Below are 19812 nucleotides of genomic sequence, written 5' to 3' on the forward strand. Positions count from 1 at the left end.
ACAAATAAAGTTTGTAAAGAAAAACATAACAAAAGTCCACTTAGTCCAGCCTATTATCCTGCAGTGTTGATTCAGGCAAAAATCCCCAAAAGGTAGTTGACTTTCCTCATCTTAGGAAGAAAAATCCTTTTCAGGATTTAGCATTATCAGCATTATATCAGCATTATCGTACTGGCTGTGTTAAGATTCATCTCCATGACTCAAATAACTATAATCTTTAATATTATTACACTCAAGAAAGACCCCTTTTGAACTCTTCTAATATGTTTACCAAGAAAACTTTCTTTAGCAGTGAGTTCTATAGTCTTTTTGCTCTTGCAGTAAAGAATTCCTTTCTGCTGGTGAAGAAACTATGTTCTTGTCAGATGCCTTTATGTCGCTTTTGTAGGACCACATATCATTTATTAACCTTGACATTAGTTCTCAGACACTGATTGCTTCTGTTTACTGTCAACTAAAAGTCCTTTGACATGTCAGTTTTATACCATACTTTTCCACTTATCATGAAATGGTGACACATTTTCACATTGAAAATGCATAACCTTTTATTTATCAATGTTAAACCATATTTTCCATTTCTCTTCAGGCCTCCAAGATCTTAAAGTGATGGAAGTGTTTTCATAGTAATTCTAATTAGTGGGGTAAGCGTGGATAGGTCATCAGCTCACTCCCTTAGCCTGCAGCGCTCGGACTGGCATGGGCTACACGTGTAGCAATGGATAGCAAGAAAGGTAGTATATTTTTTTTATACTTTTAAGTCTCTATAGGGGACCATTATAAGTAATCATTGGATTGCCTATATTGATCAATGCTATGCTATTTCATAGCATTGATCAGTTAAAGGGGTTATCCAGGAGCAAAAAAAACTGAGCTGATTTCTTAAAAAAAAATAAAAAGCACCAAGTCTGTCCCCAGATTGTATGTGGTACTACAACTTGCCTCATTGTTTGCAATGGAACTGAGCTGCAAAACCACACACAACCTAGGGACAGATGTGGTGCTGCTTTTGAAAGAAAACAGCTCTGGATAACCCCTTTAACTCTGTTCTCTATTGCTACAGCCTGCCATAGGCATTGTAGGGAGCCAGATTATTTTTGCAGCATCTAAACATTGTTGCAGCATCTAAACAGTTAATAGCCAGCAATAGACATTGCTCCATGGTGGATGTCTGCTGCTGAATGCAGCTGACAGGTGCCAAGTATGGAGTTGTCTCTTTGGCCCTCTCTATACACCCTTCACAGCAAAATCATGTATATGTATTGAGGTATTAAATCTCATTGACACATGATTCATATAAACCAGATGTAAACAAAACATTAGAGGGGCTGTCCAGCAAGAAAAAATTGCCTGTTTATGGTGTAAAAAGCATAATACTGCATATAATGGTATTAGCCATAGTGCAGAGATCTTCCATATTAGCTTGGCTGTCTCCCTTATAAGCTGTGACATCATGTCACTGGCTCTGATTGTAGAGAGCTTCTGTCACTTCTCCCGTTCTGTCAGCATGAGGCAAGATAAGTGATGTGAAAGGGTGCATTCACACCATGTTTTGTTCTTACGGTCACTGGATCCATCTGGGAGATGTCAAAACCAGGTGCTCCCGTGTCCATCTGGGAGATGTCAAAACTGGGTGCTCCGGTCTTCTAGCTGGACCCATTCATCTGAATGAGCCTGAGTTTTGTGACTGTATTTAAAACTGTAGTATACCACAGTTTTAAGTCCGGTCACAAAACCGGAGATGGGGCAAAAATGAGCCGACCAGAGCCACTATCTGACTCCGGTAGGTTCATTTAAGTGAATGAGATTTGGCAAAGGTCTGGCTGAAATACGGGATAGGGCAGCAGGGAACCTATTCTGATGGAAACTACTGTGACTGAGAATGACTTCCTGCTGCCTTATCTAATACATCATAAATATTATGAGAAGTAATATCAGCTCCTCCTTTATATTAATGGTCTCACCTTGTGCTTAACGGGGGGGACGGGACGGGGAAGGAGGGATAGGAGCTCTTTGCATTCAGAGCCTTTGGAACAGCTTACAAGGGAAAGAGCACAGCTGATGTGGAAGATCTCTGAACTATCGCCAATAACTATATTAGTAAGTTGATTTATTATGTTTTTTTGACACCATACACAGGTTGTTTATTTTGCCGAAGAACCCCCTTAAGTTGGCCATAGATTTAAAACACAAGTTGGCCAATTCATTTCAAAGATGTCCAATCTTTGTTTTTTTGAAAATAAGCCTCTGTCCATATTTATCAACTTGATATTGTGGTCACTACAAAATGCTACATCTAGTAAGTTAAATGACTGGATGAAGCTCAGCTTCTGAGTCTGCTCCATTTGCTCAGATTACATGTACAGTGGATGTCACCAAGGGGTTAACTACAAAATGATGAGCCACAGACTAAAGCACATCATTAATTTAAACCCCTGAATACAGATACCAAACCCTCAAATAAATTAAGACCCTAAATAAAACGAAAAGACCCCTTGTCTATTTCCTACACTGCTCCCAAGCCCCCTTTCTTACAAACTGCTCTTTGTGAACCCCCTCATTCCCCTAAAGATTAGCATTCCTACCCTTTTCACAGAAAGCCTTTCAGTGTAGCCTCCTTCCCCCCACAGAGCGGCTTATCTGTCCACTCTTTTCCACAGACAGCTCAACCTGGTACCCCTCCAACACACACATGCGCACAGAGACTGCATTCCCAATCCCCTCTCTTTCTAACATAATTTTTTCCCCCACAGCTCTTCCTCATCTTTGGTGCCCTGCAGGAAATTTGATAAATTACTATTATGTCGCAAATGTCCTGCAGGGCCTGTAGCAGTTTTGTCTAAAATAGTAACAAAAATGTGATTTCGTGCAAATGAAGGTAAAGCTGCTAGAGGGTGGGCTTGCCGGATGGGAAACACATGTCTGGTTTGGGTGGCCATGGGATACCAGGAGCCTAGGGCCTAGGCATGCACATATTATAATCTAACACTGCAGCACAAATACTATCATAGTGAGAGGATACAAAATCAAGCAAAATTTTACTTATACACAATAGTGTCCTATGCAAAAGCTTTTTCTTAAAACTGCAACTCAAATATCTGGAGCTGTAAAGTATAATATATAAACCAAAGTAATACAATACATAACAGAAAATAAAAAATTCTTACTCTATGTCCTTTGATTCCTGGGAGTCCTGGGGCACCAGGAAATCCTCTGCCTCCCTAAAAGAAGAGATACAATACATAAATGACAAAGTATAGATCAATTTCAATATTGCATTCCGCCAATGCTATTTGTACATTAACTTTCTTATTTCGTATTAAGTATTTATCAACTTATTTCTTTGCCTCCACTAGTGCTTTTAGCGGCAGTTAAGGCATTCTGAACAATCTGTTTGATGGATATGTGTTCAGTGTATGTATGTTGCAGATAGTAAAGATTTACATATACCGCATTTTTCGCCATATAAGAAGCACTTTTTCTTCCCCAAAACTGGGGGGGGGAAAGTTGGTGCATCTTATACGGCAAATACACATTAAAACCCTGTCCTATCGGGGCGGTCCCTGCGGCCATCAACGGCCGGGACCCGCGGCTAATACAGGACATCACCGATCGCGGTGATGCCCTGTATTAACCCTTCAGACGCGGCGATCAAAGCTGACCGCCACGTCTGAAGCAAAAGTGACACTAACCCGGCTGCTCAGTCGGGCTGTTCAGGACCGCCGCGGTGAAATCGCGGTGTCCCGAACAGCTTACAGGACACAGGGAGGGACCTTACCTGCCTCCTCGGTGTCTACTCCGTGCCGGGATCCCCTGCATGGCCGGCGCTCTCTTTCGTCGCCATCACGTTGTCGCGCACGCCATCCTATCATCCAATAGGTGCAGCGTACGTAGCAGCGTGATGGCGGGCGACGGAGAGTGAGGATACCGGGCAGCAGAGATGTTCCGGAGCGACGGTGACACCCCGGGGACGCGGCGGCAGCGATGGAGGGCGGCATCCAGGGCAGTGGTGACGAGCGGTGACGAGCGGTGATGGTGGGGACACGTGAGTATTACCTCCTATACCAGTGGTCTTCAACCTGCGGACCGCCAGATGTTGCAAAACTACAACTCCCTGCATGCCCGGACAGTTGTAGTTGTAGTTTTGCAACATCTGGAGGTCTGCAGGTTGAAGATCACTGTCCTATACTTTATATTGTATTTGGTTCAGAATCTTTTTTTTCTATATTTTCATCCTTTAAAATTGGGTGCGTCTTATATGCCGGAGCGTCTTATATGACGAAAAATACGGTAAGCTGATTGTGAAGATCTTATGTATAGGGGGAATTATCATTATGTAGATGGATTTCAGAAACCCTGATCCTTCATTTCCTGGGAGATAAGCTGCTGTCTGTCTAATAGCAGCTATAAATAAAAACATGGACACATGGCTGGTCAACATGAGCTAACCCACAGATGCATTGATGGGCAGCCTAATTTAAAACAATCATATTTATATATAGATATATATTTATATATACTTACTGCAGACCCTGGGAATCCTGTTTCACCTGTTTGTCCCGCCCTTCCTGCTTCACCCTTTAAAAAATACAAATTGAATGATGGCAAAATCATTAATCATTGTAAGATATTTGTAGTCAGTAGTCAGAAAATATTACCTGTAAGACACTTAGAAAGACATTTACTAATGCATGTGCACTTCCATATATTATGCACCTCTCCTACAGCGCATATGCTATTTGTGCAGTGTACACCAGAGGTTGTGTTTAGTGGGCATAGATTTGTCAGCATATCTTTTGGCACCAGATCATCTGAGACTTTTGAAAAGTTGTACAAAATTGTGCAAATCTCATGCCATCCCTGACCACCCACATTTAATTCTGCATCATTAACTAGTAAACAACCTATAAACAAAGGGACTAAGACTTTTGTTTTAAGTTATGACATAATCTATCATTGACTATTGACTGTGACTTTAGGTTTAATTTGCGCCTTTGCCATTCATTGAATGGTCCAGATGCCTGAGATTTCACTTTAAACCACAGTATAGGGGATAAGTTCTAAAGTGCCCAAAAACTCCTTTGAGGCAGTGTTCACACTAAAAAATGTTACTGCAAATAGCACTATTTTTGCTGCTACCTAATCACCCTGTGTGAACACAGCCTAACAGGGATTAAAGGAAGATTCATCAGCAACTTGATTATGTGGGTTTGGAAATATGATATTACTATATGTAGCAATTGGTGCTATAGTGGTTTCTGAATTTGAGCCTGGGGCTTTAACACTATCTTCATTTCCCAGAGGCTCCTTACCATAGTCAATTTCCATAAAATGGACAAATAGTCTCACCAATTTTGTTTGTATTTCGCCCGTAACTCTCTCCTTGCAAAAAGTAGCATGCTTAGATGATGCACAGTTCTATGTGCCAAACAGCAACATAATGGCACACCTTACAATTAGCTGCAGTTTATAACAAGGTATAGAAACAATCATGTGGCCAATCTAGTCTACTCAATATCCTAAATATCTTATATGAAGGATAGGCTTATACCTATCCCATCCAAACTCAAACACTTTATTTGCATCTACCGCTTCTGCAAGAAGGATATTCCATGCATCCACTACTCTCTCACTAAAGCAATTCTTCCTGATATTACTTTTAAACCTTTGCCCTCTAATTTAAAAACTATGTCCTCTTGTGGTAGTTTTTTTTCTTTTCTAAATTTCCTTTTTTCCTTTGCCGTGTTGTTTCCCTTTATGTATTTAAAAGTCTCTATCATATCCCCTCTGTCTCTTCTTTCTTCCTAGCTATACACTACATTAAGATCCTTAAACTTTTCCTGGTATGTTTTATCCTGCAATCCAATTCTCTCTCTAATGTATCTAAATCCTTGTTTGGATATGGTCTCCAGTACTGCGCACAATACTCCAAGTGAGGTCTCACCAGTGTTCTGTACTGCAGCATGAGCACTTCCATCTTTCTACTAATAATAAATCTCCCTATACACCAAAGCATTCTGCTATCATTTCCTGCAGCTCCGCCTTAAAGGAGTAGTCCAGTTTTATAAAACGTATCCCTTATCAAAAGGATAGGGGATAAGTGTCAGATCGTGGGGGGGTCCAAATGCTGGGACCCACCGCAATCTCCTGCCTTGGGCCTGGATCTCCTCACTTCCCTTGAGCTATGTAGACCGCCACACACAATTCTAAAAAATATAATATAATCTATGAAAATCGCAAGCCAGTATTTAACTATAATGTGCTGAAATATTGACAACTGTGCATTATTAAACAACTTACATCTTCTCCTGGCTTTCCTGGAGGTCCTTCAGGCCCTCGTGGACCAACGGGACCCTAACAAAAAATGATAATCATTACTTCCAATTGTCATTCAATTATATTATTTATGTATTTAAAAAAAAAAAAAAACATAGAAGTTTTGTTCCAAAAACAGGTCCACACCTATCCTCAGGTTGTGTGTGATATGACAACTCAGCTCCATTCTTTTCAATGGGACTAAGCTGCAATACCACACATAAACTGATGATTAAAGTGGTGCTGTTTCTAAAGGAATGTAGGTATGTTATTCTAATCCTGCATAATCTTTAAAATAAGCAATGCATTTATAAAACTCAATAGTGGCATTTTAAAGCTATCCACAGCTTTTAACTATTTGCAAAGAGACCTCTTTGAGCAGACTACACACAATTACATTGAAAACGAGGTTGGTATTCTTAAAGAAAATGGTCCCCTTGCATAATAAAAAAGTGGACTGAATATCAATCACATGTATCTAGTCTGGATACGGGGGTGATCTTCTTAAAGAGGTAGTCTTTTGAAAAGGTTTCACTGTATCTTATTTATGCATTGATTGTGCCAACATAGCTTCACATAAACTGTAATGAATACCGTATATACTCGAGTATAAGCCGAGTTTTTCAGCACGATTTTTCGTGCTGAAAACGCCCCCCTCGGCTTGTACTTGAGTGAACTCTCCACCTGTCAATCCCTTCTCAGTGGTCTTCATCATCATCCATACCCCCCCTTTAGTTTTCTACTCACCTCCCCTCGGTGGGAAGGAAGAGTGAGCTGGTTTGGGCCATCTATGCTGCAGGGACCGTCCGGTGGGGAGGGTTAGTCGTTGTGGGCTGTCCATTTTCACCGGGAGGCCCTCTTCTCCGCGCTCCGGGCCTGCTCCGGACTAGTAACGTTGCCTTGACGACGACGCACAGGGATGAGCATGAATGTCCCTGTGCGTCGTCGTCAAGGCAACGTCACTAGTCTGGGGCAGGCCCGGAGCGCGGAGAAGAGGACCTCCCGGTGAAAATGGACAGCCCGCAAAGACTAACCCTCCCCACCGGACGGTCCCTGCAGCATAGATGGCCCGGACCAGCTCACACTTCCTACCCACCGAGGGGAGGTGAGTAGAAAACAAAAGGGGGGTCAGGATGATGATGATGAAGGCCGCAGTGGTCTTCAACCTGTGGACCTCCAGAGGTTTCAAAACTACAACTCCCAACTCCCAGATAGCTGTCCTGGCATGCTGGGAGTTGTAGTTTTGCAACATCTGGAGGTCCGCAGGTTGAAGACCACTGATGAAGGGATTGACAGGCGGTGATGATGAAGGGGAGATGATGACGGGGGTCTGGATGATGATGGGAGTCTGGATGATGACATTGGGGGATGATGTATTTCCCACCTTAGGCTTATAGTCGAGTCAATAACTTTTCCTGGGTTTTTGGGGTGAAATTAGGGTCCTCGGCTTATATACGGTTCGGCTTATACTCGAGTATATACGGTAATCTTAGACTTTCCAGTGTAATTTGAGATAAACACACACCTTTTGAGAACATGTTCATATTCACTGTTTTGCTGAACACAATTGATAATTTGTTTGTCTTTTCTACATTCGCCTAGATTAATGTGTACATTTGGCAGAAATATTCAGTTCCCCCTGGAACACTATTAGCTAATCAACAAGTTCTTACACTTATTGACATATTGTGGGGGAAGGCAGCATATTAGCTTGTTCGCATGCATCTCAGTTAGCATTCACATCACGTTTTGTTCCCACGGCTTCAAATCCCGCTGCTCCTGTATCCCACCTGGATTGGCGCAGAATCTCATTCACTTAAAAGAGCTGACTGGAGTCAGATAGTGACTCCAGTTGGCTAATTTTTGCCCTGTATCTGGTTTTTTGACCGTACTTAAAACCATGGTATACTACGGTTTAATGACCGGTAACAAAGCCGGCTACGGGGCAAAAATGAGCCGACCGGAATCACTATCTGACTCTGGGCGCTCATTCAAATGAATGAGATGCAGGCCGGGTCCAGCTGGGATATGGGAGCACCCGGTTTGACATCTCCCAGCCGTATTCGGTGACCGTAAGAACAAACATGGTGTGAATGTACCCTTACATTATCAAGTCCTTAAATCCTTAGTGATTTATAATCCTTCGGATTATATAATTATTTTCAAAATAAAGACACATGATAAAAAAAAGAAACTATAATAGTGGTTCTTACCATATTTCCTGATTCACCTGGTTCTCCTGGTGGGCCAGGAGGTCCCATGCCACCCTAACAGAAAATAAAGACAAGTATATTTAAATGTACACACAATATGGTATTACAGTTTACTGCATTATTGTTCTAGCGATTAACAAAAAAATAAGTACTATAATGTTACGAATTATACTATTAATATACAGTTTTATACAGTACTATTACTTTGTACAATAATACATGGACTTGCCTGAACCCACATAATGGAAGATATGAAAGGTAATTCATATCACATCAAATTTGCTGGAATACTAAAAAGTGTGACTCATTGGCTACAACACACATCCAACCACATAACTTGATTGTGAATGTATCTGTAGTATATTTCCAATATATTGAGTAAACACACACTATTAAAGGGGTATTCCAGGAAAAAACATTTTTTTATATATCAACTGGCTCCAGAAAGTTAAACAGATTTGTAAATTACTTCTATTAAAACATCTTAATCCTTCCAATAATTATCAGCTGCTGAAGTTGAGTTGTTCTTTTCTGTTTGGCAACAGTGCTCTCTGCTGACATCTCTGCTTGTCTCAGGAACTGCACAGAGTAAAAGAGGTTTGCTATGGGGATTTGCTTCTACTCTGGACAGTTCCCAAGACACGTGTCATCAGAGAGCACTTAGACAGAAAAGAACAACTCAACTTCAGTAGCTCATAAGTACTGAAAGGATGAAGATTTTTTTAATAGAAGTAATTTACAAATCTGTTTAACTTTCTGGAGCCAGTTGATATATAAAAAATAGTTTTTTCCTGGATAACCCCTTTAAAATATTAAATCACTGCCTTACTCAACATGTTTTGCTATGCACAGTGACTTTGTCAAGAGGCAGCAGGATACCATAACCTGCTACTTGGTCTTGACAAAGCCATATGTATGTGAATGCAGTAAACATTCAATACAATAAGATAACACACATCATTAAAATGCTAAATTAAAGGTCCCCTTAAAGGACATCTGCAGCGGTACAAATGCTTATCCCCTATCCTCAAGATAGGGGATAAGTGTTTGATCGCGGGGGGTCCGAACGCTGGGGCCCCCGGCGATCTCCTGTACGGGGCCGTGGCTCTCCCGTGCAGGGGTGTGCCAGCCGCAGCATGACGTTGCGGCCGGCACGCCTCCACCATACATCTCTATGGGAGAGGCGGGGAGGCAGCATTCGTGCCTCCCCGCATCCCCCATAGAACTGTATGGGGACGGGGAGGAGACGGGGCGTCACCGTCGACCTCTAGGTCAACGCTACCTCACCATGGGCGCTAATGCCGGTGCCCCCTTAGGGAGATCGAGGGGGGTCCCAGCGGTCGGACCCCCCACGATCAAACACTTATCCCCTATCCTGTAGATAGGGGATAAGTGTAATTCCGCTGCATTTGTCCTTTAATAACATGTTTTGCCAATCATATGTCACAGTTTGCTTTGAGTTATTGCAGATACTTGTTTCCTGTCTGTGATATTGAAATAGGTAACTTTTAACTAGAAATAATATTATCTAACCTTTATTTACCACTTACCGGGTTGCCTGGTAGACCCTGTGGACCTCTTGGTCCAACTTGTCCCTGCAAAACAACATAGAAAACATTTGTCAATTCAAAGCAATGAAGCACATTTGTGCATGCCTTTTTTCCTTTGTCTTCAATACCTGTAAAATTTTAGCAAAACTATTACATATAGATAAGAGATATTGGAAATGGACATTGAGGAGTTTTAACACCATTTGTTTACAGGACAGCCACTAATGATTTACACTTCTACTCTATTTTACATTTAATATGTTGGCAAAAAGCAAGAGACAATTGAAAGAAAGTAAGAGTGTCAGGTAAGTCCACACTGGGTTTGTATGCAGCCTTTATCATGGATATACGGAAGTCTGAATAGTAGCTAAGGCACAAAATGTTGGGAAATAGAAAATCAAGACTATTTGTAAATATCCTGTGTTTCAATAAGTAGATCAAGGAGTACTTCGGCCACATTTATTCAAGTCATGCAATCTCTGTAGACAAAAATTTTGGACATTGGCAGTAGAATGGAAATACCAAAAATATGTTGAAATTAAATAAATCACCTATCCTTGGTTGCAACATTTACTATGAAAACATGCAACATTCAAAATATAAAGGTGCCCCATAGCCACAACATCAATGTGTGACCTCACTGGTATTTTTGGTTGAATGTTTGGAATTCCCACCACCGTCTTAAAAACATCTAGTGAGAAGTAAGTTACAAATGTTACAGAAGCAGAAGAGGGTACAACATCATAATAATACCCATGATTTTTTAACTGTTCATTAAGCACACATGAAAATGATGTTCAGGTATACATGTACTTAATACTACATAAGAAGTATGCATATTAATACAGTACATGTACAAGAGAAGTGGATTGTGATGTGACCATTCTTGTGTGGACATTTTTGGACCTGCATGACACATTGTTTTCTGGAATATATTGTCATATATAAAATTAAATTTTGACTATAATGTGTTATATGGTTGCCTATCCTGGCCAATGTGCTAGAAAAGGTAAGTATGATAAGCATTGCTATTACTAACCTTAGGATGGTTCACATATTACGACATTTTGTGTTGATATAATTGTTAACATTTAAAAAGAAAAATGTGAATAACGCCTCTTACCACTGAACCAGGCATCAGACCAACTTGAGACCCAAGCCCAGATTTCTCATCAAATCCACCTTGCACATGAGACAGAGGCTATATAAAAAAAAAAAAAAAAAAAAAAAAAAAAGAATTACATGTTGCAGTAATCTGGAATATATGGTCTTGAATTTCAATTGCTGTGCTCTGTGGTAATCTGGCAATTTATGAATGGTTATGTTTAACTGTTCAAAGTTGCCACATCCGACATACATTTTTTTTTTTTGTGAGAATTACATGGAATCATTTTGCGCTATGTGTAACATACATACTACTGTTTAACTGCTGAACAAAAGTCTGCATTCAAAAAGAAAATAAAGATACATTTTATACAAGATTATTTTGCTAGGTATGTTGTCATGGATACGGCTACAATGTAAGGCTACATACACCTCTATGCCCTTGTTTTCACTGTTCTGCTGAACAATGCAAATAGCAATGGTTCCAGATCCCTTACATGCTGGATGCCAATGGACTTTACTGACTATAATGGGGGCAACTGGGTGCTTTTTGTCCTAAAGGAGCCTCTGATAGACATGAACATAGCTTAAAGGGGTACTTTGTCCCTAGACATCTTATCCCCAATCAAAAGGATAGGGCATAACATGTCTGATTGCAGGGATCCTGCTACTGGGGACCCTGCAATCTCGGCTGCGGCACCCCAGACATCCTTAGACTTGCATTGAGGGTGCGTGGCCATGAAGTCACAAGCGGGGCGTGACTGTTACATCACAAGCGTCCGAAGCTGCACCTGATGATCTAAACGAATGCCGGGTGCAGCAGGGAGATCGCAAGGGTCCCCAACAGCGGACCTTTGGATAGGGGATAAGATGTCTAGGGGCGGAGTACCCCTTTAAAGTTCAAGTAATGCAGTTATATTAATGCTATAACAGCAGAAATACATATAATAAATTCTCTTGTCATTTAACATATGCCCTCTGCCTGCTTTATTATGAGTTTTAGAACAGCAGTAAACATGTAGAAAATGTACCCAATTTTCACTTGAAGCCAATAACCATAATAGAACTTTTTTTTAGAAGAACATTGAATGTTTCCTGTTCAGGTGGAAAGCTTCTGCTCTGGTTAATGTTCTCTCATCATTAATCAGTACATTTTAACTTCAATAACCCTACATGTTTCCACTGCACATTAAGCCATAAACATCTCTACATCATGTAGAGTTAGACAAGAAATACAATGGTTTGCCCTAGGTCAAAGTCCTCAAATTTAATTTAAAGCAATGATCTGAGTGAACATGTTTCATGCACCTTTACTAAAAATATCTAGAGCCAAATGTGATATCATTATGTGCATTTTTTCCATTTATTTAGCAATTGTCCCCTTTAACTACATTCAGTATAAAATTAGAAACATTTAATAAAACTGGCATTTCAAAAATCTATAATACATTTGGCACATTTTTATCTATGCACGTTCTGACTAAAGTCTACACCTGCTATGAGCTAATATCCTCAGGGGCAAATGGGGCCTAAGGGTGCCGTGATACAGCAAAACATGTTGACTTTGATAAAAACTTTTAAATGATAGAGCAGAGTGAACAGTATATACCTGCAGGCACACTGATATCACTATATTCTAAAATAACTTACCTGGTATAGATATTTAAGTATTACTGTCTCTAACACTGTTTAACTTTAGGAAGATTAAACTTGATAAAGGTTTTAGGTAACTTTATATAAAAGACTAGTTACTATTTTGTTAGTAATTAGGAAATTTCGAGTCTTTTATTACCAAACTGGTAATTAGCAAATATGCAAAGGTCTTGTAAGCCTCCATACACTAGGGCCACTGGAAGTGTTAGAGTAAATTTTAGTCATAATTTAAGCTAATTATTGGCATAATTAATAGTAAGTCTGTCAGACCAGGGGAAGCCACATCCCCTTATGCTAAGCCCCATTTTGGGGGGGAAAGTAGCGTGAGCAGCACAGAGTTGAAAATGAAAGTCTAAAAGTTTTATGCATAATGAAGCTTTTGCAACTTTGGTACACCAGATCATTGGCATACAGGGTACTAATAAGTCCTCCCCCCCCCCCCCCCCCCTGAATTTTTACTTACATGAGTTCCAGGAATGGAAGGGTGTCCAGGAGGGCCAGGGTCACCAGGCTGACCAGGAATACCAGGTTCTCCATCAATTCCAGCAGGACCCCTTGAACCCTTTGGGAAAAATAAATATTATTATTATAAAATTTTAATCTACAAATTATAACTAAATGTTTTGATCTTGATGAACATTTTTTAGAACAAAACTATTGTGACTAAATTTGGTATATTAATCTTTCCAACAACATTCTAGTAATTGTGCTTATGACACAAATATTCTTGTTAAACAGTTTGTGAAACCTGCCTAAAAGATATCAGAATTTTATTTATTTTTTGCTTGTTATAATATCCCATTATCTAAAAAGTTTGAACTGTAATATAAAATTTCTCCTCATTTTGGTGATTCATGATCCTGACATTTTAATTATCATATGAAGTAACATCACATTGATTTGTCTAATTCCAGTGTAATCCCCAGTCTCATATTCAGTGAAGCAGTGCTGACATCCAGTGCTGACGAGAAGCAAATGCACAGGGCTACAGTCTACTCTCATTACTATGGAGTCATTGAGTAACAATCCTTCTTTGTATTTTACATGCTTAGACTGGGTTCACACACAGTATTTTGGTTAAGCCAAAACTAGGAGTGGGTCCAAAACATAGAAAAAGGTGCAAATCTTTTAATTATAGTGTATCTCTGTCTTGATTCCAACCTCATTTTGGCTAAAAAATAAATACTGCCCAAAATGTGTGATCCCAGCCTTAAAGTGTATGCATGTTGCTTACTTCATTAATATGCCAGGACCCTATGCATTGTTATAAAGAGAAGAAGATGTGAAGCTCTCCAATTAGTCAAATGAAATACAGAATGAGATCGCAGTTATGTTTCATAAATTACAAAGAACAAGAAAAGACACTACATTTCTACCAAGAATTGATATAGAACTATTTAGTTTACCATTTTCTTATTTCTAAACTGGTTATAAATCCAGGCAAATTATAGTTAATAACATCCTCTCTATATGAAATGTATCATATTAACTTACAGGTTTACCCTTTGGGCCTCTTTCTCCTCTTGGTCCTTGAGAGCCTGGCGGTCCCTAGTAAAAATAAAATCTTATTGTCATTGAACATCATCGTTGTCTACAAATAGCACAATATAATCAAAGGAGATTTGTACTTGAAATGTATTAATAATATCACACGAAATGGCTATGTATAATATGCAGCTGTCATGACCAACTAGGGGGACAGGGAGTTTGAGCCCTAAACTGACCCTAAAAACACTCTCCCTGCCTACTTGCCCATCCATCCTAAGTGATGGATCCATCCTATGTGATTGATAACTTGGAGCCGGTCCCTGCCTGCACTAAAAAAATATATATACATACATAGTCGGTCACAGCCAGAAACAGAAAACTACTAGACAACCAGATAAACAAAACAGGATACAAATACTAACAGGGCAGAATATAAACAGGCAAACTGATCAGGAAAAATAGGACACTGTTCACACTGGGACACAGAACAAGCAAACTGGATACCCATCTCCACAAAAGAAGTAGCCATTAATAATAAAGCCAAATAGATTATTGGCCAGCGGGCACACTCCACAGTGTGACCCAGTATAAAACAGAAATATAAAAAACAGAATACAAGAACACCAAACTCTACAACGTAGAGGAACACTGGTCAGGATACTAGACAGGATATTTCTCAAGATAAAAGACTAGAACTGGATGAGGATTAATAGACTCCAGGACACAAAACAGGAATTATAAAATTCAGAGCAGGGATAACACTAGCAAGACTAGCTCAGTGTGAACACAGACAAGGCAGAACAAACAAACATAATCCTAATAAACTTATATAACACAGACTAAAATACAAGGAGCATGCTATATAACCATGGCTAAAACCCAGATAAAATGACAAGATAAATACAAGGTAAATGCTCAAGCAGACATAGTCAGAAATTTGCACAAACAGACATAGGCAGACATTTATCATTGTCTTTAGACAGTTTTTAATGTCTAGAAAAGGCGCGAAAAAGGTGCAAACAGGGTTTATTTGCACCTTTTGATTTACAAATTTCTGCTGATTTTGAGTTACAATCCATTGATTTTGGCAATACACATGATATGGAAGGGTTTTATGAACTGCACCTTTTTGTGAAAAGGCGCAAAGCCACTGAAAATTCTCTAAAACGACACCAGCCCAGACTTAGCTTAGCTTTTTGGTGTATGTGAAGAGAGAGATTTCAGAAAATGTGTACCTGCGCAAAATGTATCAAATGCTATGTGACCATTTAATAAATTTGGTGCTCCTACACATTACCAGCACACAAAAAAAGGTGTAGAAAAATTCTTCACTTACACCTACAATGATAAATGCCGGCCATAGTGGCATTAAACTAAATAACCAGCACTGAATGCAGGAGAAGACTGACTTAAAATAGACACACCCGAGTTCTCATTCGTTCAGAGCATTAAAGGGGTATTCCAGGCCAAAACTTTTTTTTATATATCAACTGGCTCCGGAAAGTTAAAGGGGTATTCCAGGAAAAAACTTTTTTTTATATATCAACTGGCTGCAGAAAGTTAAACAGATTTGTAAATTACTTCTATTAAAAAAGCTTAATCCTTTCAGTACTTATGAGCTTCTGAAGTTAAGGTTGTTCTTTTCTGTGATCTCTGATGACACGTGTCTCGGGAAACGCCCAGTTTATAAGCAAATTCCCATAGCAAACCTCTTCTAAACTGGGCGGTTCCCGAGACACGTGTCATCAGAGATTACTTAGACAGAAAAGAACAACCTAAACTTCAGAAGCTCATAAGTACTGAAAGGATTAAAACATTTTAATAGAAGTAATTTACAAATCTGTTTACCTTTCTGGAGCCAGTTGATATATAAAAAAAGTTTTTTCCTGGATAACCCCTTTAAACAGATTTGTAAATTACTTCTATTAAAAAATCTTAATCCTTCCAATAGTTATTAGCTTCTGAACTTGAGTTGTTGTTTTCTGTCTAACTGCTCTCTGATGACTCACGTCCCGGGAGCTATGCAGTTCCTATGGGGATATTCTCCCATCATGCACAGCTCCCGGGACGTGACATCATCATTGAGCAGTTAGACAGAAAACTTCAGAAGCTAATAACTATTGGAAGGATTAAGATTTTTTAATAGAAGTAATTTACAAATCTGTTTAACTTTCTGGAGCCAGATGCCTGGAATACCCCTTTAATCATTCCCTATCCAGAGAGAATAGAAAACTGCTCTGAACATCCTAGTGTGTGAATACACACCTAAACAGAAAAATGCAAAAACAAATAAACGGACATTACACCAGCCCATCATTATAAGTTTTAAAATTAAAATCTCTTAGGCAGTGTTCACATGCAATACAAACAGCTGTTTTCTTAAACTGCCATAAACTGCCCGTAAAACTGCATTTTTACAGCAGAAAAATCTGGAAAATATTGGCAGATGTTTTTTATAATGTGTTCCATTGTTGTTACATTCGCGCACATTCCAGTATCAGCCGATGTTTGGCTGGGCGGGTCTTCACTTCCACACTTCAATCACAAGGATGAGGCCAAAGTAGTTGAGAGCGTAAGTAGTTGGGCCCCGTATGTGAGATTGCGCGGGACCTCAGCGGCCGGACCCCATGCGATCAAACACTTATCCCCTATACTGTTAATAGGGGGTAAGTGTAGTTCCCCCGACAACTCATTTAAAATGTACCTAAATGTTTACACAACTTCTGACATGTGAAAGAGACATGTCAGAAGTTGTAATCAGTGGGGGTCTGGTTGCTTAGGCCCCCACCAATCGCTAGATCTAGAAGACTTTCACTGCATGTATACATTATGGCCCTGATTTACTAAGAGTGGATTGTAGTTTTCTTTGTGATTTTTTTTTTTATTCCCAACAGATATTTTTCCATGGTATTTACTAAGGTTTCCCTATGTTTTGCACTTTTCTCTACATTTTGCTTTTTTACACATTTTGCTTTTTTAGCTGTGGGGTTTTCCTAAGTTCAAATATACCACATTTTCTGTGGAAACCTTAGTAAATATGTTGGGATTTTAAAAAAATGTGGAAAACTACGCCGCCGTTTCACGATGGCCACGCCCCTTTTAAGGTTTTCTCAGTAAAGTGGAGAGTTGGATGTTTATTTAATTTTTTATTCTGGCACAGACAGAATTTCTTGTGCAGTGTGCCAGAATTTGGCGCACAACCCCCTGATAGGGGATAAGATGTGAAGCACCCAGCATTCTTTTAGAAAGCTGGGCGCGGGCAGCGGGATTGTGACGTCATGGCTATGCCCCTCATGATGTCACGCCCCCCCACTGCAAGTCTATGCAGAAGGAAATTTATAAGAAAACTTGAATTTTGCAAATTTTGGGGGTTTGGTTTTTATGCAGTGTGCTTTATGGTAAAAATTATACATTATCTTTATTCTGTAGGTCAATGCAATTAAAACAATACCCAAGTTATAAAGTTTTTCTATTATTGTACTACTTTTAAAAATGCTTAAAAAAGTAAAATAAAAACTTTTCTTTTACAAAATTCACATGCATAACATTTTCCTTTTCTGACCCCTGTAACTCTTGCCATTATCTGTAGTTTTTATTTATCAGTACCATCTGCTTTGATGGGACTTTTTGATTGCTTTTTTTACATTGTTTTTTGATAAATGATGTTATTAAAAATCTGTATTCTTGGTGTTTGATATTTTTTTACATTTATGCAGTTTATTGTGCGGGATCATAAACAATATATTTTAATAGTTTGGACATTTATGCACATGGCGGTGCCACATATGTAAAATTTGTTTTTCTTTTTTGTAAAATGGGAAAATAAAGGTAATTTAATTTGTTATTAGGAGAGGGGGTTTTATATAATTTTATAATTTTAGAAACTTTTTTCTTCTTTTTACATAGGGGACTTTGATATCCAATCATTAGATTGGATTTACTGTATGATGCTATACAGTGTGATTGGCTATCATCTCATACAACCTGGCTAAGCCAGGCTTCATTAGTGAACTGGAAATCAGTGGCAGGAGGCACTGCCATTTTAGCTCAAGGAACCCCCGCGATTACTTTGCCCCTTTTAGATACTGCAGATGTTTCACTTTCACTTTAGATGCCGTGATCGGCATTGATCATGGCGTCTGAAGGGTTAATGACCGACAGTAGCGGTAGCAGCCGGCACTCATTGTTCTCAAGAAAGCGCAGCTTTGGCACTTACTGCAAAATCGCTTAAGGATTCAGGGTGTACAGGTATGCTCTTGGTCCTTAAAGGGGTACTCCGCCCCTAGCATCTTATCCCCTATCCAAAGGATAGGGGATAAGATGTTAGATCGCCGGGGTCCTGCCGCTGGGGACCCCCGGGATCTCCGCTGCAGCACCCCGCTTTTATTACTGCACAGAGCAAACTCGCTCTGTGCATAATAACTGGCGATACAGGGGCCGGAGCATCGTGACGTCACAGCTCCGCCCCCTCGTGATGTAACGATGCTCCGGCCCCTGTATTGCCCGTCATTATGCACAGAGCGAGTTTGCTCTCTGCAGTAATGATAGCGGGGTGCTGCAGTGGAGATCCCGGGGTCCCCAGTGGCGGGACCCTGGTGATCTGACATCTTATCCCCTATCCTTTGGATGGGGGATAAGATGCTAGGGGCGGAGTACTCCTTTAAGTACCAGGACACAAGGGTGTACCTGTACGCCCTTTGCCCTTAATAGGTTAATGCTGTGTCTCCTCAAAGTAACTCAACATACAGCCATTAAAAAGAAACTGGCAGTCTGTTCACCCACACTTAGCCCAATATACTGGGTTATAGTGTGGGTGAACGGCTTTAAAAAAAAATCATCACTTACTTTAATCTTAGGAGTAGTTGCAGAGTTATGATAGTTTAATCCTCTATTCCTATTGCACTGCTGTACACAATGAAGGTGGGGAGCTGGCTCCCACAGTGTTCTCCTCAGAGAGTCCATCAATTTAAACCTATACCCCTACTATGTTGATCCAGAGGAAGGCAAATGAAAACCCTATGAGACTGATGCCAATTGCCCCATGAGAGGAAAAATTCCTTCCCAATGCAGAATAAATCCCTGGATCAATGTTCTTTCCCTATAAATCTAGTATTCATAACCTGTAACAGTATTTTCTATTTTATAAAAAAATTTCAAAAAAACAACCAGGCTTCCTGTAAACTTGTTTAATACAGACATTACAACATCATGTGGTAGAAAGTTCAAATCTCACTGCTCTTACAATAAAGAATCCACATCTGTAAAGATGGTGAAACCTTCTTTCCTTTAAATGTAGAGGATGCCCCCTTGTCATGATTACCGGCCTAGGTATAAAAAGATCACTAGAAAGATCTCTATACTGTCCATTCATAAATGTGCACATTGTGATTAAATTGTCCCTAAAACATGTTTTCTCCAAAATAAATAATCCCAAACTAGATAACCTGTCTTGCTACTTTAATCCACCCATACAAGTGATTACCTTTGTTACC

General features: G+C 39.7%; 1 protein-coding gene across 1 annotated transcript in view; it reads right to left on the reverse strand.

Annotated features, from left to right (window-relative positions):
* Positions 1-19812, reverse strand: part of COL5A2 (collagen type V alpha 2 chain) — a 186072-nt gene that overhangs the window by 80167 nt on the left and 86093 nt on the right. The window contains exons 6-13 of the mRNA XM_056534314.1: positions 14327-14380; positions 13296-13394; positions 11199-11276; positions 10076-10120; positions 8526-8579; positions 6298-6351; positions 4522-4575; positions 3165-3218 (exon numbers count right to left, since the gene is read on the reverse strand). Of these exons, the coding sequence (XP_056390289.1) occupies positions 3165-3218; positions 4522-4575; positions 6298-6351; positions 8526-8579; positions 10076-10120; positions 11199-11276; positions 13296-13394; positions 14327-14380 (492 nt within the window). The remainder of the gene's footprint in view (positions 1-3164; positions 3219-4521; positions 4576-6297; positions 6352-8525; positions 8580-10075; positions 10121-11198; positions 11277-13295; positions 13395-14326; positions 14381-19812) is intronic.

Source organism: Hyla sarda, chromosome 8, assembly GCF_029499605.1.
Source record: "Hyla sarda isolate aHylSar1 chromosome 8, aHylSar1.hap1, whole genome shotgun sequence".
In the NCBI taxonomy this organism is placed as follows: domain Eukaryota; kingdom Metazoa; phylum Chordata; class Amphibia; order Anura; family Hylidae; genus Hyla; species Hyla sarda.